The 22,564-nt window shown below is 34.4% G+C and overlaps 1 protein-coding gene across 4 annotated transcripts in view; it reads left to right on the top strand.

Annotated features, from left to right (window-relative positions):
- Window positions 1-22,564, top strand: part of LOC109681943 (sodium channel protein type 1 subunit alpha) — a 138,166-nt gene that overhangs the window by 47,121 nt on the left and 68,481 nt on the right. For 2 of the 4 annotated variants that reach the window (XM_074071011.1, XM_074071009.1), the window contains exons 4-12: window positions 7,920-8,040; window positions 9,981-10,068; window positions 10,987-11,115; window positions 13,285-13,376; window positions 14,357-14,626; window positions 18,412-18,475; window positions 19,164-19,305; window positions 20,010-20,216; window positions 21,304-21,585. In XM_074071011.1, coding sequence (XP_073927112.1) covers window positions 7,920-8,040; window positions 9,981-10,068; window positions 10,987-11,115; window positions 13,285-13,376; window positions 14,357-14,626; window positions 18,412-18,475; window positions 19,164-19,305; window positions 20,010-20,216; window positions 21,304-21,585 — 1,395 coding nt within the window. Of the gene's footprint in view, window positions 1-7,919; window positions 8,041-9,980; window positions 10,069-10,986; window positions 11,116-13,284; window positions 13,377-14,356; window positions 14,627-18,411; window positions 18,476-19,163; window positions 19,306-20,009; window positions 20,217-21,300; window positions 21,586-22,564 lie in introns of all 4 variants that reach the window. The other 2 variants (XM_074071010.1, XM_074071008.1) reach the window with 1 other exon arrangement.

Below are 22,564 nucleotides of genomic sequence, written 5' to 3'. Positions count from 1 at the left end.
CTGCTATTGGAGTTTTTAGTAGTTAAATTGGGGTGGAAGTTTGTTCATTTTGTTTTTGCTTATGATGGGGAATTTTTTTGTAAAAGAAATGTAATAGAAAATCAGAAAAACAGATAAAATAGCTAAAAGTTTATGATTCCATGAATTCTCATGAGGACAATATGATTTATGGTTGTTCTTTGCATATTGTCAGCTCCTTTGGAACAACAAGTCACCCAGACTCTCATTTACATCTACATCATTGCAGGTTCTTTCCAAAACTTTTCTTTCCCATGCATTGTTCTTCTTTATATTGCTTTCTTCTTTATTACCCCTCAGTTTCTGTTCCAGAAACAGTCCCACAGTGATGATGTTGATAAATGACATGATGGCTAACATTTTGGACACTTGTCTTATTGGTAAGAAATTTGAATGAGTGTGACCAAAACCAAAAAGAAAACAGGAGACCTGTTCCTGTTTAATGGAAGAGAATAAAAGAAAACTTATGACTGAATCTGGTTTTAATATCAAAAGATTCAAATGACACCATCAGGATAATCCTCTTCTAATTTTGGCTTTGTTTTCACCAATGTCTTTATTTGTAGACTGACCCACCCATAGGATGGCAGAAATAGCCACCAGTAGTATCAAGTTAACATTCTACAGTAACCCCAAGAAAAGGAGCTCATATTTTCTATGTCCTAATGAAGGTCCCAGAGTTGCTTCAACTTCGGTCACATGGTCTCATCTGAATGAATGATTGTTGCCAAGGAATGTGAAGGCTTTGAGGACCAGGTCAGGGTCACATACTGACCCATGTTGTTAAGGAGTGGTGGGTGAGCTCACCCAAGCCACATGCACAGATAGTTTTCTCTAAGATGAAGAGTATAGGGACTGTCAGAGAAGAAAGTTATGTTACATAGGCATAGACAGTAAATATGTACTCTGTATACTACATAGATTTAAAGCATAGTTCTTATTAACTCCACATGTCCTTCTAACATCATTCTTATTCTTATCCTTATTTAAAAACAATGAAACCGAGTTAAATAATTTAGATTACAAAGCTATTAAGTAAGAGACTAGGTTTAAATCCAGATCTGTGGGGTCCCATGGCCCATTGTCAGACCCTGGTTTGTAGTTATAGCACTAAACATACCAGTGGAAAAGAAATATAAAATCTAAATAAGCCTGGGCTGTTTGTCTGCCACTCTACTCCTGTCACTTCACAAGCTGTGAATCTCATCTCCTAGCCTGGCAATGATCCTGACTGGTCACTTCACCATCTGAGCATCCCCTGCGTTTGTAAAAAGTAAAATCTTAGAGACTATGTAGTCTGGGTCAGATTCTATAATAATTAGACTATTAAATTTCCTCCCAAATTCTAATAGGGTGATAAATACATTTTTCCAAAGAGAATTAATTCAGGAAACTTGAATTGTGTGCTTCTATAAGGGAGATATTCAAAAGAAAGAGAGACAAGTTTTCTAGGGAAAGGGAATAACATATAAGCAGACATATAATAGAAGTGAGCTGTCATATGTAAGCAGAGAATAAGATGGACTTAGAGATGTAGGCCTGGGACTAGATTAAGGGCACCATTTTGTACCTCTTAAGGAGTTTTGAAGTTTATTTTCAAAACACAATGAATTCTCTGGAAGGGTAAAGAAGTAGCATGGTCCACAGAAAACAGATTGAATTTATTGGGAAAAGAAAATAAGTTGGAAGTCTTTATAGGGATTTGGTCTAACATTTTGAAAAAGTAAATGAAAAATAATGGCTAGAATCAGAATCTGCTTTTGAGTATCATGTTAGTTGTCAGACAGGAGAAAGCTAATGACATAATTTTCTGAGATACAAAGTATAAGAAAATGATTTGAAACTGAAAATTCCAATGTGAAAATTGGTACTGCTTTGAGAAACAAATGCTCCTCACTGTGTATATTAGACATACAGAGACACATTTTAAATATTTCATCCATTATATTTATATGATAATTTAAAATTTATTAAGAGCATTGGCATATGTTAATTCATTTTGTTCTCAAAACAACCCTAAGGTTAGTATTATCATAGTTCTCCTGACTAAAACAGAGAAATTAAAAGGAAATCATCATACACAGCAAGTTTATAATCAAATTGGAACTCAAATTTGTTCTTTCCAGTCAAAGAAAAATTAACCGACATATAGTAGTACACCAGATCCATGGTGTGCACTGATGATACAGGCTTGAAAAAATATTTCACCTTCAGCTTTATCATGTTACTTATGGCTACTGTTTCTCCTTTTACTCACTCAGGTAAAGAGCAAGACAGTCACAGCCCAGGATGATGAGATTCTAGCAAGGAACCTCCCATTTGGTTTTCTCTCCACCAGCCCCAACTCCCTATTCCACCCAACTAAAGTCAGAGACAAGTAATTTTGCTCTCAGAATCTTCTAAGGGTACAAATTCTTCTCCTTCGTGTAAGCTGATAGCAGAAAATTTTGAAAACGATTGTGAGGAGTTGGCCCCATATACTTGTTTTGTTGGACTCTTGCAACAGTGTTTAAATTTTGCATTACTTTTTAACATTTGTAAGTTAGGAGATCACATACCAATCATATTTAGGCTTTCTCTTGAAATACTGGATCCAGTCACTATGACGTGCAGGTCCCAAATTGGCAGGTACCTACTACCCTTCCAGCCTCTGTGGGCATTTTACTTTATAATCCACCGCTTAAAGACCATATCCATAACTAAATGGAACGTACATATAAAGTGTGTTAGGCCACAGATAAGCAAGTGTCATGAGTTCTCTAGACTGACTATCCCGAGTATATAGGGAAAAACTGAATGAGACTTAGAAAAAAATTAAATATCACATGCTCACTTCAGAATCAGGTAGGGATTCTGTGCGGAAATTTTCCATTACCTCCATGAGCCAAAACAGGAGATAAATCTTTCCCCAAAGTCACGGGACATAAAATAAAAATAAGCAGAGAATTTTGTGAGACCCTTTAAAGAGTTCTCAGAGAAAAAAATGTAACTAGATGGCATGATTTTCTCCAGAATGAGCAATATCTCCAGTGAAGGTAGAGATAGGAATCCCTTGACCTTCTACACCATGTTTTATAGCTCAAAACTCTTCTTGCCACAGAACTCTCACTCTGCCCCTCCTGCAGAAACCTCTTCCTAACCAGCAACTTGGAGATGGGAAAAGGCAAAACCCATTTCTGGGCAGGAGCAAGAGCCAAATTCCCACCATCTAACTGCTAGAGATCTATCAAGGGAGAGATGTATGACTGAGGCCTATGTTCTAACCCTACTTAGAATGGTTACCATTTTCAGAGTGACACTTTCTTCTGCATAGTGATAAAGTTTCAGCATTCATAATCCAGAATTATACTTCACAGAAAATTACATAAGACTGGGGATGTAGCTCAGAGGCACAATGCTTGCTCAGCATTTGCAAGGCCCTGGGTTTGTTTCCTAGTACTGCAAGAGCAGGGGAAACAGTTACATTGACTTTGGGATCTATAGAAAAATATGCATTTATTTTCTCCCCTTGTGGGAAAATATGTTCACATTTCAAACTAATTGACTTCCGAATATATTTTTAGAATAAGGCAATATATAAATTGAAAATTGCCTGTTTTAAACTTTGAGGCTAAAAAAATCCAATTCATCACTAGCATATGCTATTGTTTTACATTGTACATCATCATAGCTCACCTTTGTATGCCACTTCTTGCCTTTGCTACAGATTTACTTTTAGAGGAAAAACACAATAAATTTGGAGCCAGTCCTATTCCTTGGAAATTTTTTGATAATGTTTAGATGAAATCTAAAGTTAGAGCTATGTTTTAAGTATATACCTTAAAGAACACAGTTCTTCTATTTCTAGACTGAAATAGATGTTAAGGCAATGGCTACTTAGAAATGGAAGCTGGAAATTGTGGCTTACTAAATACAATGCCTATTCTTAACAACATATAAATAAATCAGTCTCACCCAGAGATAAAAGACTGCCAGATTGTAACAAGTATGGTTTCACATATAATAATTCTGGCCAGAATTTTATAATTGCTTATTTAGTGACTATGCAATTAGATAAAGAGAAAAAGATTTTGATCTGTTTGTATAAAATAATAACCGATAATTTGGGCAGTTATTAGTGATTTTTAAAAATTGCTACATAACTAAAATGTGTTTACAACCCTGATGTTGCAGAATCATCTCAATTATCTAATTGTTTTTTAGGTACAAAATACTAGGCATTAAAATCTGACCCACTGCATTGGAGTCACAAACTTTGGGTCAGCTAGGTACCTTTATTCTCATTTCTCAAATGAGGCAACTGAGTCACAGAAAAGTAAAGCCCTCAATCTCACTGGTTAAAGGCAACAGAGCCAGTTTTTGAACAAAACATTCAACTCCAGACTCGGTCCTCTTAACACAAGATAAACTTATTTATCTTTTCTTAAGGTTATTTTCCAGATCATTAAACTGCCAGTTACCGGGATGCTTATTAGGTTTTCATGGAACTACATTTTTGTGCTTTCTTTAAGAGCAGAAATTATTTTGCCTGGCAAGGGTTGCAGAGAAGTGTGTGGCCTCATTGGACAATGAGTAGTTGAAGTCTATGTCAGCACCACTCAGTGTAGTAGAAATTAGCCAGTGGGCTGCTGAGTGCCTAAAATAAAGCAAGTATGCATTTAGAAGACCTAAGCTTTAGTATGAAAAAATTATAATTTCAAAAATTAATAATAATTAAATTTAAGAATTAATTTTAAAAGTTGGTTTCATTCTCAAATGTAAATATTTTAGATATGTTGGGCTAAACAATATTAAAACTTATTTCATTTGATTCTTTTCTTCTGTTCAAGTGGCACTTAGAAAATTTGAAATCACTACCCATAGCTCAGGTTTGCATTTCACAGTATATTTCTAATAGACAGTGCTGAGCTACATAAACCTCACTAAGTCTTCTATACTTACGTCCATTAGGATGGGAGGTTGAACTCTCCCTAGTTTGTAAACTTCTTAGAGTCATGACTTCACATCTTTCTTTTCTCTTTAGACTGTTGCACAAGGCTTCACAAATGTAATACTAAACTTTCAACACAATCCTTTCAAATTGAAATGAACAATTGAACCTAAAATTAGGTTCATGTTACCTTCCAGGTATCTGGCATGCTCATACATATTCAGCAAATAATATATAGTGCTCAATAAATATTATCTGACCATGGTAACTGTACATAAAGAGATAAGTAATAAACTACCACGTGAATGCTACATTTCTGCAAATACATCTATAAAGCAGTTTTGTATACATAAAATTTAGTTTGAATTCAGCCACAATGCTGTTTCAAAAATTGCTTTAACTTGTTAATTTAACATTCACATGTTAAAATGATGTCATGATTTTCTTTACAGTTCTACTCCTTTGTAGAAATACAATTAAAGTACTTGTTACAAATGATCTGAGGGAAAAGAAATTTAAGAATAGTCATAGACATGGTTCAATTCTACTATTCTACTAAAAGACACAGTCTCGTTACTGGCAAATGGATCAGTCATGTCAATGTTCATATCAGCTTTGGGGTATAAAGAAGACTCAGTTTCAAGCTAAATGCTACTGTATCTGTCTTTTCTCCCCCTTCCCCCATCCCCACCAAGTCTGAACTGTTTCTTTTGTATTGAAGCGACCAAATGCAATAAAAATTACCTCAGAGTGCTGTGTTGAACTAAGTAGGTTTAAAGGATGGTAGCATAATTCACTATAATACCCCATACATTCTTTTCGAAAGTCAAATGATATTCAATTGAGTAGTCCATAACGCTTAATTTGCTTAAATCTACATAATATGTGTTTATTATGTGTACACATGTGTATATTAGTAGCTTAGCTAGTTTTTGCATTTTTTTTCTTTTAGAGCTCCTTCTTGTGTGTAAAATAGAGAAGGCACATATCTATATGGTTAAAAACTTAATTTATTGTAGAAACATATATCTTAGTATTCTGGGGGCAAGTATCCTTTTATTAATTCTGTTGCCTTTAACCAGTGAGATTCAGGGCTTTACTTTTCTGTGACTCAGTTGTCTCATTTGAGAAATGAGAATGAAGGTACCTAGCTGACCCAGAGATTGTGACTCCAATGCAGTGGGTCAGATTTTAATGCCTAGTATTTTGTACTTTAAAAAAATTAGATAATTGAAATGATTTTGTAACATCAGGGTTGTAAATACATTTTAGTTACGTAGCAATTTTTAAGGATTCTGAAAATGAACTCGAACACATCAGAGTGACATATATGAAGTTTGTATTGGAGCGTACATCCTTCAACCTGAGAAAAGCAGAGTCTTACAGAAAAAAAGAGTCTTATGAAAAGGGACTTGCAGACCAACACTGGTTATGGAACAACATTTTCTAGACACATTTAGGGCAATTCTACCTTTACTAGGTAGAAAATGTTGTTTTCAAGCAGCAAGTCAGTAAATATCTTCAGGTTACCCTACTTGAGAGTATTGAAGGCAAAAGGGGAAAAGAAATGAGAAATCTACCAATCACCTGAAGAGAAAATTTAGAGAATAAATTGACAAAGATTCTTAGTAGAAAATATGTGTTAAGTGCCAGGTGTGGTGGTACATGCCACAGTCCCAGCTGCAGGGGAGAGGCAGAGGTGGGAGGATGTGAGTTAGAGGTCAAGCAGATAAAGTTTGCAAGACCCTATTTCACAAAAAAAAAAATGAACAAAAAGACTGGGGGCATAGTTTGATGGGCAGAACCCTTGCCACGCATGCACTAGGCCCTGGTTCAATAATCAGCATCACAAAGGAAAAAAAGTCATGGCTTGCTAGTCCTAATGGGCTCTATATGCAGATATGCATCTTGAAGGTAAAGAAGAAGAAAGCTTTGGTGCAAAGATGAATTTACATTGAAAAAAAGCTAGCTAGGGGTATTGCTCAGAGGTAGAGCACTTGAAAGAGGCTCTGGGTTGTAGATACCATCACCACACACACACATACACACATACACACACACAAAAAAATAATTTCCCTTGATATGTTTTCCAGAGTAATGGTTTTACCCCACCTCTAGGTCTGTCTGAATATAAGTAAATGCCTTAAGAAACAGTGAGTGAGAGTCCTTTATACACTATTATAGACTGTGTCTTAATTTTTTTGTCTGCACACTGTCAATTGCTATCAAGAAAGTCTAATTTTTAGAGTGAGATTCTGTTCACATTCATAGATCCTTGAGCTCTTCCTCTGTAAAGAAAGCACATGAGTTAGGCAGTCAATTGGGATTAGAACTCATTGCGTCAGCTAACTCAGAAATTCCAAAACAGAATTTAGCACTCCTGGTCAACAGATACTCTCTAGGGAATTTGGCCTCCAAAAATCAATTATTGGGTTATATCCATCTAACCAAAGAGTGAGTTTGATGGTGACTGCTTTTATTTTCTATTACCAATAGAGTGATAATGTTTATTTTATAAGCACAGATGGTAAAAGAATATTTATCTCAAAAATAGTCTCAGTCCTGCATTCCACAGTATTAATTTTCAAGATATTTGATTTGAGAAAACTGAAATCATTACAAAGGATTGTAGTGTCTTAAGCTTTTTAGAATGAAAATGAAATATGCACCCATTTAAGACTTTTCATTTAACTCAGACATTTAAAATATTAAGAAAATAAACTCTTCAGGTTAATGTCTAAAGTTCAATAAAATTGCAGGTAAGTATCAAGTAAACAGTAAGTGGTATCATTGGATTTCCTCTGTAGAAGAAATCTAGTGATAGTTTGTCTTCATGGTGTACATCAAAGATGGTAATTGTCATTTCTTGTGCAACTTTGGAAATTATTCATGATAGCACTAACAGAAGATAAATAGTAGAGTTTAAGTGGTTTGCACTTTTATACTTCTGTGTTATGTTCCTATCTTACAGACTTTTATAGTATTGAATAAAGGGAAGGCCATCTTCCGGTTCAGTGCCACCTCTGCCCTGTACATTTTAACACCCTTCAATCCTCTTAGGAAAATAGCAATTAAGATTTTGGTACATTCATATCCTTTTTCATGTAATTAACTGTGATTTATGTGATTTATGGGTACATAACCCATAAATGCTTTATAGCTATATAAATATAAATATAAAATTCAGTTGAGAAATGTCCATAGTCTATAGCTTTCATCACTCTCATTTTTCATCTTCTTTTGTCACATAAGTCTTCTTAAAGTTGATTAATCACACGTCACTGAGACTTAAAGTCTTTAATATTACATATATACACATGTATGTAGGTATACTTGTTATCTTTTTAAATATGCTTGTATATATTGAATTTTACAAACTAGTACAAAACAGTCATATTTATCTTTACTATCTTTATACAAAGATATGTAGACTTTTCAGTGAATAATAATTTAATAATAAAGAAATCTACTTTCAAAGTCCAAGTTAGTGCAGGCACTTTTAATGTACCTTAGAATAAACTTGTAAGGATATTTCCCATAGAAGAATGTCAGGAGACTTCAGCTAGTACTTAGGTATATTCCAAATTTTCATGATGATTTTTATAAAGGAAGTACTGGAATATTAGCTGAACTTCAAACTTATAATACTGAATTATGACTCTGCCATGCAAAACTGATTGATTAGTAGAGACGCTGTTAATGAAAGAAATTAGGATTATATTTCCAAAAAGTCTAAGGGGATTTGACTTCATGATTTCCACAGTTTAAAAGCTAACAAGTACAAGGCCCCAAATTCCACTTTCAACACCACAAAAATACAAAGTTAATTAATGAAAAAGAAGAAAAGAATTTAAATCCTAAAATCCTAAAAGGACATTCTATTTTTAAACTGATAGCAAGAGATTCCTTAGTCATATATATATGTGCTATTACTAAAATTAAAAGATTTGAAACATAAGAATCATATATCTGGGATTTTTACACTTAAAATTTGCCCTACCTTAGTTTGTATTTATAGTGCCACCATGTGGTCATTTGGTGGAAACTTTCTTTTTCACTTAATGGAAACTTTTGTTTGGGCAAAAAAGTGTAGTAGAAGGAATATTATAGGATCTGAAGGGAGAAAACTTGTTTTCCATAGTCCTGGGCTAAGTCGTCTCATTTCTTTGGAGCTTGGCCCTTATTTCTCTGATTTCCAAGATGTGATGGCAAGAGTAGTTGGGTTTTAAGGTCATCTGTCCTCATTTGCTTCACCTAACACTTAAATCATATTTACTTGCATAAAGCCACTGCACCAAGCGTTTTACACTTGCTAACTCATTTAATCTACACACCAAAATGATGAAGTCTATCCACTGTGTTGACATAAGTGGACTCACAGGGAGGTTCCATGGCACCAAGAGGATGAGTAAGTTGCTATGTTGAATTTTTAATTACATTTACATCAGATTAAGTCTTGGCTTTAGCAATCTTCACTTTTCATTTATTCAATGCTGTTGCACTTGTATAAACTTAAAAACAGAGAAATCCAACACTTAGCATTATGTTGTACTTTGATTATAAATTATTTTCATCTATCAAATTATATTCAATAATGTCTGAAAAAAATTCAATGTTCCATATATGTGCCCTTCTTCAACAATTTACTCTTTTAATTTCCTGAATCAGTTTTAGTTAATGCTTTTTGATCAGAAACTGTGTAACTCTAGATGGCACAAACATAATCTTTCCACCAAAATTCTCTGGGAAGTAACTATTCTAGTTTAATAATACTTGAAAACGTAATGCCTTACATTAATATTAATGCCTTCTCATACACTGTCTCATTTGATCTAAACAACTACTTTGTGAAAATGATATTGTTACACATTTTACAGATGAAAACACTGAAATTTAAAGAGATTAAACAACTTACCTACAATACATTTATCACTGAGTCCAGGCTAACCTGCAGGTCAGGCTTTTCAATGTTAGTTTTACATAATAAAATACTTCAACTTCCTTTTGCGTGTTCCTTAACAATAACCTACATTATTCAGCATGCTAATCATGTGCACTATTTTGACGAACTGCGTGTTTATGACCATGAGCAACCCTCCCGAATGGACAAAGAATGTAGAGTAAGTTCAGCTTGTATTTTGTATATTTAAGGATATATAAATATATATCTTTATATGTAAATGTTAAAATACACATGTATACTTTGGATTTGGAAACTATGTCTTAATGTATACTTAAAGGAAGACTGAAATGCATGTTTAATGAAGTCATTTGTTGACCAATTATGCAATACTCATTGGTCCACAGGCTTGCAGGTGTTAAATCCAGGATTTTTTTTTTTTATCTGTACCTGGAAGGTCAGCAGAAATCCATCACTCCTGAACATTCACCTATTTTCATTTAGGTTTTATTGTGGCTAAAGAAAATAAGATATAAGTCATTACAGAAAAGAACCACTATATGGTGGATTTTGATTCCAGTTAAATTCTAGATTAATTCAGGAAGTTAAGAATGAAAAACAGCAAGTTATAAATGTCATAAGAGAACAATGTAGAATCTCACAAAGTTTATCCTTCCATCAGGCATAGCCACTGCCTGTCAGGCCTACATCAGTTTAAAGTGCGGTCACCCAAAAGTTGTTTTTAACAATCAAAAGTTTCCGGATTGTAGAATTTCTGAAGGAAAACCGTTCTATGATTCTGCAACAGTATTGATTGTTTACTCTATCATATGACCTACTGGCTAATTCTCAAGAGACTCTAATCATTTCTGTCACTACCAAGCCATTTTGTACAATAGCCAAATTGACTTTATATGTCACATATTTCTCACACTGCTCTTACAAAATTTTAAAAACAACTATTCATGTATTAGGGAGTCAAAATTAAATTTGAGGCTGTGTTTTATTTTTATGAAAACACTCATCCTGCCCACTAGTTTCCTTTTCTAGTGTCCATCCAGTTCACTGAGAGGTAAGAATTGATATGCTCTGAAAGAAAACTATTACTTTATCAATTCTTTTTGATACTTGTTTCTAGGTACACCTTCACAGGAATATATACTTTTGAATCACTTATAAAAATTATTGCAAGGGGCTTCTGTTTAGAAGATTTTACTTTCCTTCGAGATCCGTGGAACTGGCTTGATTTCACTGTCATTACATTTGCGTAAGTGCCTTCTTTGAAATTCCAAAAGATAACCTACTTTGTTGTTATATTAGTGATTATGTTTGTAAAGAATAGGCTTGCTTAAACAGTTTCTGCCTGGAAGTGAGGGGGTAAGGGGGAGAGGGTGGGAGCAGGGGGAACGTAGAAGAAATGACCCAAACATTGTATGCACATATGAATAAATGAAAAAAGAACTATATTAAAAAGTAAGGCTTTAGTAGAAAAAAGATGAATTGCTTCCTTTTAAGTTTTAAAATTCAAGCAAAGTTATTAAAGACTTGCTTTAATCTCATAAAATCTCTGGGTATTTTCACATTTCCCTGTGTTTGTCACCAACTCCCTCAACATATCCTGATCACTCAGATTAACAACCTGAAAAGAATCTATCAATTCCATCTCCCTTTGTTTTCATAATATCTTCCTTTACATTCTTGTTGCTGTAAGCTCATTGGTGAGCTAATTCTCTAAAACTGACTCCCTGCTTCTAGGGGTAATAAGGGCATTTTGGAAATGAAGGCTTTGCCTAAATAAAAGGCATATGGTTTCTTCTTTTACTAGTAAAAGAATAATAATAAAGAAAGAAAAAAAGAATAGGCTTGCTTTAACAGTTGTACATGCTTTATACATTTCAGCTCTGGATTGTAACTAGCACCACAGAGATCTAAATGACATTTCCCTGTGGTATGAAGGCTTTCAGTAGTTGAAAGTAGGATTTTAACACAGAATAAACATCTGCCAGCAAACTTTACAAATGCCAATCTTCCAACATACATGCACACACACCCCGATATGAAAACACAAGTGTATTAATAACATTTCTGTGAAAAATGGCTTTAAAAATTATAGCCATGAAAAAAAGCCACTGATTCCACAGATTTCTTCTGACCTCACCCATACTGTGCACTCTCCACAGAATCTTTTATTAGTTTGGTGGAATGATAGAAAATAAATATCTGTTCAAAATTTAAAAATCTGAAAATTTAGCTAATTCAAAAAAAGAAGGCACTGATGTATTATAAACTTAATAAATTATTATTTCATCAGCAAATTGATTTTTTAGGCTTATAAGCAGACACAGTCTCTGCCTCTATTTCTCTTCTGATCCCTTTTCTTTCTTCTTCTCTTCTTTCTCTTTCAGACTTCTTCACCTCTTTGTCTACTCCCAACATAAACCTTCTTATCCTAATATCACCTAATCATATATACTCAGTAATATGCACAATCCCCACGTCCCCGTTCTTTTATTTTTTTTCCCCTAGTGATACACTTTGCTAGGAAGAGAGCCTAAAAAGTAATGCAAAGCCATTAAGGAGTAGTGAAAGCAGAATGTGGAGGACAGGGACCAACACCACTCTCCTTTGAGAGCTGACTTTCTTGGCCTTATACAAGTGTGAGGTGTTTGGGAGAAGGAAGAGAGGCAGCACTGATATACCCAGAGCCCCAAACACTAATTTTGTATCTGACCAGGGTGACCAATTCTTCACATATTCTCCACCCCCATCTCAAAAGAAGGGATATTGGGACTTCTGTTTCTTGAGAATGAAATAACAATAATAACAGGAGCAGCAGTGAACCCCTTAAAATATTGCTCCTACTTTGCATAACTGTTATTTAAAAGTTTCACTAGGAAGTTCTTATCTCATACATAAAGCCAGTAAGGCAATCTGCCTTATCATGCCTAAATTTCTGTTGAACATTTGCACTTTTTTCCCCCTAACTCAAACTCTAAAATGATAGCCAAGACTGATTTTTCTTTATTTAATTCTCCTAAATTAGACATGATTTTGGTTACATTGATTTCCCAAATAGCAATATACTGTATGAAGTTTACACTTAGTTGATAGTCTTCAGTTATGACAATAAAGCCACAGTAATAGTAGTTTCTAATTTGCCTCTTGCAGTATTTATCATTTAAAACCACCAAAGTATAAAAGATCCAAACAAATAAAATGAATCCAGCTTAAGTCTAAATAACTATGATTTCATTCCATAGGTATATAACATTATTTAAGCCTAGCCCATTTTTCACCACTATTAGAGACTTCAGAACCTCAAAAACTATTTCTGTAATCAAGGAAATAAGTGATCAGTATAAAGCACAGGTTCCTGTTCATACAACTGTTTATTTGTATCTTGTTATTCTGTTTGTGTGTGAACTCCCTATTACAGATATGTGACAGAGTTTGTGGACCTGGGCAATGTCTCAGCATTGAGAACATTCAGAGTTCTCCGAGCATTGAAAACGATTTCAGTCATTCCAGGTGAGAGCTGGGTTTAAACATTGAGACTGACCCCTTGTTCATTCTTCAGTATCAGCAAAGAGGGTGATTACAGAAAGGCAAAATATTACAAAAAGTCAGGAATCATAAGACAAGGTATTTCACAGAAGATGATTCTTATTGTCTAAACACACATTTTGTCATCCTTGGGATTTAAGTTTCTTTCACAAGACACCATAACATGAAGTCTGTATGATTTGCACTTAGAGATATTATTTGACACACCAGTTTTAGCAAGGGTTTGTTTCCTGTTGAATTATCAATCTTTAACTTCTCATTCCTTGTAGTCTTTGAGGCCTAAACAAAAAACAAAGATGTATAAACAAAAAACAGGGATAAGAAAATAAAGAATAACATGAGTTTGCATGGAGAATTTGTTTAAAAGTGAAATTATTCTTGAAACCATCTCCAGTTTTATAGCAAAAGCTTTTCTGCTTATAAATGGGAATTTAAACATATTTCTTTAAATTACTTACTGTAAAGCTAACATCTGACACTAATGAAAGCGTGGGCAAACATTAACAGCCAAAAGAAGAAACACAAAACCGTTTCCTTGTGTAGATGTTGTAAACCCCATGAGCCTCCCATTGTGCTCTCCCATCATAACTGGATGTGGGTCTGCATCTCATTGTTTGGATCATTGCATTTCCAGAGTTCATCTCCATAAGGTCGTCAGCTTTCCACAAGGCATTGCCCTTCATTTAGATGTTGTAAACCCCATGAGCCTCCCATTGTGCTCTCCCATCATAACTGGATGTGGGTCTGCATCTCATTGTTTGGATCATTGCATTTCCAGAGTTCATCTCCATAAGGTCTTCAGCTTTCCACAAGGCATTGCCCTTCATTTACATTGCCAGCATGTTTGCACTTAATGCATGGATTCTGTTTTCTAGGGAACTGTGCAAAAATTTTACAATTTTAGACTTGTTAAGTGTTCATAATCATAAGCTTCTTTCTTTCAGGCCTGAAGACCATTGTGGGGGCCCTGATCCAGTCAGTGAAGAAGCTCTCAGATGTCATGATCCTGACTGTGTTCTGCCTGAGTGTGTTTGCTCTGATTGGGCTGCAGCTCTTCATGGGCAACCTGCGGAATAAATGTGTACAGTGGCCCCCCACCAATGCTTCCCTAGAGGAACATAGCATAGAGAGGAATATAACTGTGAATTACAATGGCACACTTGTAAATGAAACAGTCTATGAGTTTGACTGGAAATCATATATTCAAGATTCGAGTAAGAATTATTATTATGTGTATTCATTCTTTTCATTGTTGATCCGCCTTCCGTCTAATGAAGGATGAATTAAAAGTGATCACATAAGAAGTTAATCTCTTAGAAAATTACCTAATGAAACTATTAAAGTATTTTAAATTATATTTTTACATAACATTTCTTTCTCCTGGATTTTGCTTATTTGTTTTCTTCTTCACAGCGTTGGGGATTGAATCTAAGGTCTTGCACATGCTGGGGGGAAGGTTCTGTCACTGCATTACATTCCCAGACCCTCTCCTGCATTCTAAATAGCATGTCATATTTCTGGAATGAATTTTAAAGAAGAATCTTGTTAATCCCCTTATCAATGATTTCCTCATACATAAAAGTTTTAATTGGTAACTATTTTAATTTCTACTCCCACCTGCCACGTTCTATTTTGTCATCATGTGGGAAGTTGAAAACTCAACCAGAGAGAATTTTCCCAAGGTCTTCTGCTGCTGTACATTGAGACAGTCGAGGGTAATAAATATGTGAAAACCCTTTGTGAATTCTAAAGTACTATGAGATATACCCTATTAAACATTAACTACAGAATGCAAGAAACTGGACAGAGGTAATGGGAAGAATAATAGTCAAAATACGTGGGTGTTTTTTAGGGTATTTATAGGTCAGATTACTTTGTTAATTTATGGAAATCAAGTGAGACTTACAGATAAATGTTTTTTTATTCGAAAAGTAGTATCAAAGAGAATAAAATTACAGCCACTTAAGCTTCAAGAAAGAAATAGAAACCAGGCATCAGTGGTTCACACCTGTAATTCTAGTTACTCAGGAAGCAGAGATCAGGAGGATTCAGTTCAAACCCAGCCCAGGCAAATAGTCCATGAGACCCCATCTTGGAAAAATCCATCACAAAAGAAGGACTGGTGCAGTGGCTCAAGGTATAGGCCCTGAGTTCAAGCCCCAATACCACAAAAAAAAAATTATAGAAAATGCCAGATAAATAAACGAAGTTATGAGAGTCAATTAATCTTTATTTCATGCATTTGGACAAAATAATAAAACATTGAAATATTTTATTCTGTATGGATGGAAAAATAATTAGTTTTACATTTTTAAAAATGAAAATAAAATGGTGTGAGATTTTCTTTCTTTTAAATTTTTGTATCTTCCAAGTGCAATATTTCAAAAACAGGGAGAACTAGAACATGATTCATCAGAAAAAGAAATGTCCCTATAAGGAAAACATTAAATATATAAAGCTGAGACTCTAGGTATGCTTGCATATAGCCATACTTTTATTATTCAAAAGTGATGAGTAGGACTTTGGAAAAGGTAAAAGAAAGAAAAAGCTTCAGTAACTGGCTATATGAGAAAAATAGTATTAGTCACAGAAAATTACTTGTGGTTTGATAATTTTTCCAGTAATGGTCCTGTAAATTTAAAAAGACACATGATCAGCGTCACATAGCTACAGATCTGGAAAATACCTTGGTTTGTTACAGTTTACCTCTTTCATGATATTCAGTCACATGCTAACAAATAATCTGTAAATAGTTGTAAAGTCCAGATTGAGGAAAATGCTATAAGAACACTGTCAGAGCAATACACAAATGTGTCCCTCACTACACATCATATCACTCACTAAGTCCACTGCTATCTCCAACTCATGAAACCTGTTGTTGATCCACTTTTTATGTAAAATCAGAAACTGTAAGACTGTCATTAGAGTTTATTCTCTCAAGTGAAAATTTATTAGACTATTTTTCTAATACTCAAATGAGGAGAAATCAAGAATATTTAAGGTTATTTATAACTTTTACAATCTATGATTCTTGTCATTTGCCCTATAATATTACACTTGTGAAAACAGACTATTTTAAAACAAATTCAAATGCAAATAAAATGATTCATCTTTGAAAGTGAAAGAACACTAAATTCATTAAAATAGATAAATATTAAATTTTCTTTAGGTTTAGGGTTTTTAAATCATTGAATATTATTGGAATCAAAAACTCATTCAGAAATTGTCATAGTCTTCTCACTTTGTTTAATTTAATTGAAAGTTTAAAAACCCTACACTAGGGCTGGAGTTGAGGCTCAAAGGGTAGAGTACCTGCCTCACAAAGCCCTGAGTTCAAACCCCAGTACTGCCAAAAAAAAAAAAAAAAACGCTTGTGTCAATTTTTCTTTTTTTTTAATCCTGCTTCCTTTTATTTTTTTTTTCATTTTTCTTTTATTATTCATATGTGCATACAAGGCTTGGTTCATTTCTCCCCCCTGCCCCCACCCCCTCCCTTACCACCCACTCCACCCCCTCCCTCTCCCCCCCCTCAATACCCAGCAGAAACTATTTTGCCCTTATTTCTAATTTTGTTGTAGAGAGAGTATAAGCAATAATAGGAAGGAACAAGGGTTTTTGTTGGTTGAGATAAGGATAGCTATACAGGGCATTGACTCACATTGATTTCCTGTGCGTGGGTGTTACCTTCTAGGTTAATTCTTTTTGATCTAACCTTTTCTCTAGTACCTGTTCCCCTTTTCCTATTGGCCTCAGTTGCTTTAAGGTATCTGCTTTAGTTTCTCTGCGTTAAGGGCAACAAATGCTAGCTAGTTTTTTAGGTGTCTCAGTGAAAATCTAAAAATAATTAATGATGGTGGTTCTGTTTCTAGGAACAAAAATATTTTAAACAATGGTTGCAATCTAGGATATTGAGTGTAATAGTCTAAGTATATACTTTTTATTGGTAAAACACTAAGGGAGTTTCTTAATTTAACCAGTCTTTAATGGAAAGGCAATAAAGAATCAAGGACAATTTCATACAGGAAGTGATACTTCCACTGGATGTTCAAAGGTGAGATTGCTAGAAATATGAAGCTTTGAGATAAATTAATGCTTACCTATAGTAATTAATAGTTGATACAATTTATAGATCTTTTACTTTAAGCTACTTTTATGGTATTCTAGAAGATGGTAGACTATAAATTATAATTATTAAAATTTATGAATAGTATTTAAATGTATAATAGAAGAAAAGAAAATATACTATCTTAATTTTGATATACTCAGTTCTCATATTAATAATGAAGAAATTTTGCATGGTTAAATCTATTAAAATTTCTTAGAAAAAGTATTTTTAAAAAACAAGTCATTTATGGTAATGAGGTTAATATGTAAAGAAAAACATTTTCAATGTTTTCAATCCTTATTGCAAAATTAAATCTTCAAATATTATATGTGGCTGTATAGCAATTACAAGTTGCAGTGTACACACTAAGCTAAATATTTTTTATCTAACTAGAACAATCCTACTTTAAAAAAAAATACAGATCTCTGGGTCAATGCCCTGTATAGCTATCCTTATCTCAACCAGCAAAAACCCTTGTCCCTTCCTGTTATTGCTTATACTCTCTCTACAACAAAATTAGAAATAAGGGCAAAATAGTTTCTGCTGGGTATTGAGGGGGGCGCAGAGGGAGGGGGCGGAGTGGGTGGTAAGGGAGGGGGTGGGGGCAGGGGGGAGAAATGAACCAATCCTTGTATGCACATATGAATAGTAAAAGAAAAAGGAAAAAAAATAAAAATAAAAAACAAAAAAATAATGGTGAATTTGGAAAACTTAAAAATAATCCCCTCAATTTAACATTGGAGGGAGAAGAGGGAAATACTGTGTCTTCAAATGAATTTTATGATGTACTTCACATTTTTCAGTGAACCTACAAGTAGGACCTGACCTTTTTATTTTCATTTTAGTGATTCTAACAATGTAAATGTTTGTCATGTGACTTTCTCTTTCAAACAGGATATCATTATTTCCTGGAGGGTGTTATAGATGCACTCCTATGTGGCAATAGTTCTGATGCAGGGTAAGTCATCACATTGTTTTTTATGTGTGTGTATGTGTATATGCATACACATAATATACATATGTGTGTGCGTGTGTCATTTTTCTCTTTTTTTAGAACTGACTCCCAATAGTCAACTAACCTTACTCATATTAATTTTCTATAATTAAGGTTACTTATGAGGTATGTGATTATTTAAATATTAGACAAGCTTTTATTGAAAATAAGAAGTAATACTTTTAGCTGCAATCGTCTTCCCTTAAGAAATGTATCAAACTATGAATCAACTCTGAATAATCCATAGGGAAGGAAAATTAAATCAAGATGTGTAAAAATTCTAAATGTAAATAGTTTTATAAAATGCTATTAGAAATATTTTTATATACTTTGTTTCTATTATTGTTGTACTGAGGGTACATTGTGACATTTACAAAACTAGTTACAATTTATCATTGCTGAATTCACCCCTTCCATCATTCTTGTAACATCCCCTTCTCCCATTCCTGGAATAGTTTCAACAGGTCTATTTAATGATGACACCAAGTGGCTAGTATAATTATATTAAGTCAAAAGTAGGGAAATGCGTTAATTATCATACTTGTATCCTTTGAAATAGCAAATCTTTCAGGCTAAATCATCAGTGTAGTTTTCTACCAGAAAAAACTGACATCAGAATGTCCTGTTATACTTTCTTTTCCCCTATTTACAGTCAATGTCCAGAAGGATACATGTGTGTAAAAGCTGGTAGAAACCCTAATTATGGCTATACAAGCTTTGATACCTTCAGCTGGGCGTTTTTGTCCCTGTTTCGACTGATGACTCAGGACTTCTGGGAAAATCTTTACCAACTGGTGAGAATCTGACGAGATACATACTGCATTGAAGTAGAAGTACGCAATAATACACAAGCTGAGTCATGAAACACTAAACATAGCAGAACTTAAAATTCTGATATTTGAGTTCCTCTCTCCTATTGATTACAGTACATATTTAAGCAGACTAATCCAAGGATAGTATTTTTCCCATTTCTCCTTGCCTTCAAATCCTATTTCTTACCCTTCTGAGACACAGAGTCTCCCAAACAGAAAGCACAACTGCCCTCAGCCCTATCCTATCAAAGATTATCCTTTAGATGGGGATTGATGAAAACTAAGCAGTCATAGAAATAGCTTTAATCTCTTCTTTGACTTTCATGGAAGAGGTTTTGTTATTGTTTTGCCAGTGCTGGGGTTTGAACTCAGGCCTCATGTTTGCTAGGCAGGCGCTGTAGCCATTCTGCCAGCCCAAGACTCAGCTTTTTGATGGAAATCTCCATCATGTTTTACTCTTGCTGAATCAAGAATCCCCTGTTAGAGATCAGAATATGAATGGGTAAGGTAAAGGAGAATAAAGAGGTAGAGTTTAAAGAAACAGAAAGTGAAAGAGGTAGAAGGGTCAGTGACCAACACAATTATTATTTGTATCAGAGTTCTGTAAGACACACAAGTAATTTGACAGGTGAAACCACCCATTACAGAAATGATACTGGAAATTATTCTGATATTCTTGTTCTCAGACATTACGAGCTGCTGGGAAAACATACATGATCTTTTTCGTGCTGGTCATTTTCTTGGGCTCATTCTACCTAATAAATTTGATCTTGGCTGTGGTGGCCATGGCCTATGAAGAGCAGAATCAGGCCACCTTGGAAGAGGCAGAACAGAAAGAGGCGGAATTTCAGCAGATGCTTGAACAGCTTAAAAAGCAGCAAGAGGCAGCTCAGGTAAATTACCAAATCAAATAAGATACACCTTTTGTCTCACAATATGAACCTTTTTTTCCCTTTCAGTACTAACCTTTTTTATTGTTTCAATTGTTACAAAAATACTGGAGAGAAAGTGAGAGACATGATTGTTTGACGGTACCTGGGGAAACTGGTAAAATGGGGAAATAATAAGGATTTCTTTATTTTGATCATATATTTAATTATTGTCAATATTATTTGCAATCACAAAAAAACCTTCTCATGTTATTTTAACCATCTTAAGATTTTCATAACAAAAGCAAAAATGTGACGTTTTTGGGTTTTTTTAGTTGAAAAACTTTTACTGAATTAGTATTATTGGCATTAGGAGAAAATCATTAGCATATCTTTTCTTAGAAAAAAATTTATTGGTTATTATATAAAAATATGTTCATCTATTTCATAAAAATAGTCTTTTAACAAAAAATATTGTCTTTTAATTTGATTACTTAATTGTCTTCATAAGGAAGTGATCAAATAATATAACCTTCTCTGATTCAGTGGTATTCAGTGGTATTGAGCACCACCAAGCTTATGGAGATCAGAAAATCTAAGAGGTCAGTCCTATCACTCCTACCTCTCCTCATTCTTTTAACATAACATACAAAGTCACTGTCTTTACTAGAAAAGAAAGTTCCTTCAGGTATATTACTACATATACAAGAGCCCTGTATTGAGGGTAGTGAGGGAATAATGATAAAAATCAAAAAGTTCCAACTTAGTTCTAGTACAAGCTGTGATTTAAAAAGCATTGTTTTTATCCCATACCAACTGTCCTGTAAAAACTAGGGCTAAGTTGAAGATGGTGAGGACAGTTTTTGGACAATTAAATCTCTTGTCTTGCTTAGCAGAAATCTATTGGTCTTCCCTCCTTCTTTTGTCTGCATAGTGTCATGGAAGAACAAGGAAGAGATTTTATAAGCATCCATAACTCTGACTGACAATATTGTGAGGGCTGAATAACTCAGTTTCAATAACTGGAGAGAGGGTCTCAGATCAAGCAATTTAAAGAAAACTAGTAATTTCTCTAGTGTTGTGCTTAAACTATTTTTCCTCAACATAGCAGGCAGCAGCTGCAACAGCCTCAGAACACTCTGGAGAGCCCAGTGCAGCCGGCAGGCTCTCAGACAGCTCTTCTGAAGCCTCCAAGTTGAGTTCCAAGAGTGCTAAAGAACGACGAAATCGGAGGAAGAAGAGAAAACAGAAAGAGCAGTCTGGTGGGGAAGAAAAAGATGAGGATGAATTCCATAAATCCGAATCTGAAGACAGCATCAGGAGGAAAGGGTTCCGCTTCTCCATGGAAGGAAACCGGCTGACATATGAAAAGAGGTACTCTTCCCCACACCAGGTGAGCATTGCACGGATGGATGGACGGACGGATGGGTGGATGGATGGATGGAAACTAGAACTCAGAAGAACTAAAATGGACTTAGAAATTTTCATCAACTAAATTGACTACTGTATTTAATAATTCGAACTGATCCTTTCTCCATGTAATTTTGTGAAAATTTTACTCCTGATATATCTAAGTCTGCAGCTTAATGTAGTTCAAATAACACTGGTTTGAAAGTCAGGAGACCTGGATTTTCATTCTGATACTGCTTTCTGGTAATGTCTGTGACTAATGAAATTTAATCTTTCTACTGCTCAGCAAGAAAGATAGTTGCTTTAGCAACAATGACAAAAAAATAAATAAATTGGATCTGGGGCTAACTGACCAGTAATGTCATTTTGTCATTCCCATCTATAGGGGAAGTGTAAATAGGAGGACCAAGGTCCAGACTGGCCTGGACTTAAAACTTTGACTCCTTTCAAAAAAATTACTATAGTAAAACAGGGCTTGGGGGTGTGGCTCAAGTGATAAACCACCTGCCCAGCAAGTACAAAAGTCCAGAATTCAAAACAGTGCCACCAAAAAACAAAAAACAAAATAAAAACCAGCATATCATTCTTCTTCATTTCAGAATTTTGAACTTCAAGTTCCAAAAGACACCATGTCTTATAAATGGAGCAGAAAGTTAGAGTGATTTTAGAAAGGTGGATTAAAATAATTGATGATAAGTGCTAGAATTCCTTGAAAGCAAAGAGCAATGAAAATAAATGCAGTCTGAAAGTCTTGCAATCAGTGTTCATGGAACACTGACAGTGTTCACAGCAAGATACTTAAGGATGTTCCTATTTGAACTTGAACTAGAGCAGTATGGTTCAGTGATTTTCTTTCCATTGCTTTTAGGTCGCACTCTTAATTCTTGAATACGAATGGCTGGAAACTTGATTTTAAAACACTAATTTGATTTAATCTAAATGCCCATAAATCTAAAATATTA

The sequence above is a fragment of the Castor canadensis genome, chromosome 4 (assembly GCF_047511655.1).
Source record: "Castor canadensis chromosome 4, mCasCan1.hap1v2, whole genome shotgun sequence".
Taxonomy (NCBI): Eukaryota; Metazoa; Chordata; class Mammalia; order Rodentia; family Castoridae; genus Castor; species Castor canadensis.
The sequence above is the reverse complement of the archived record's forward strand: the minus strand, read 5'-3'. Positions and strand labels throughout refer to the sequence as shown.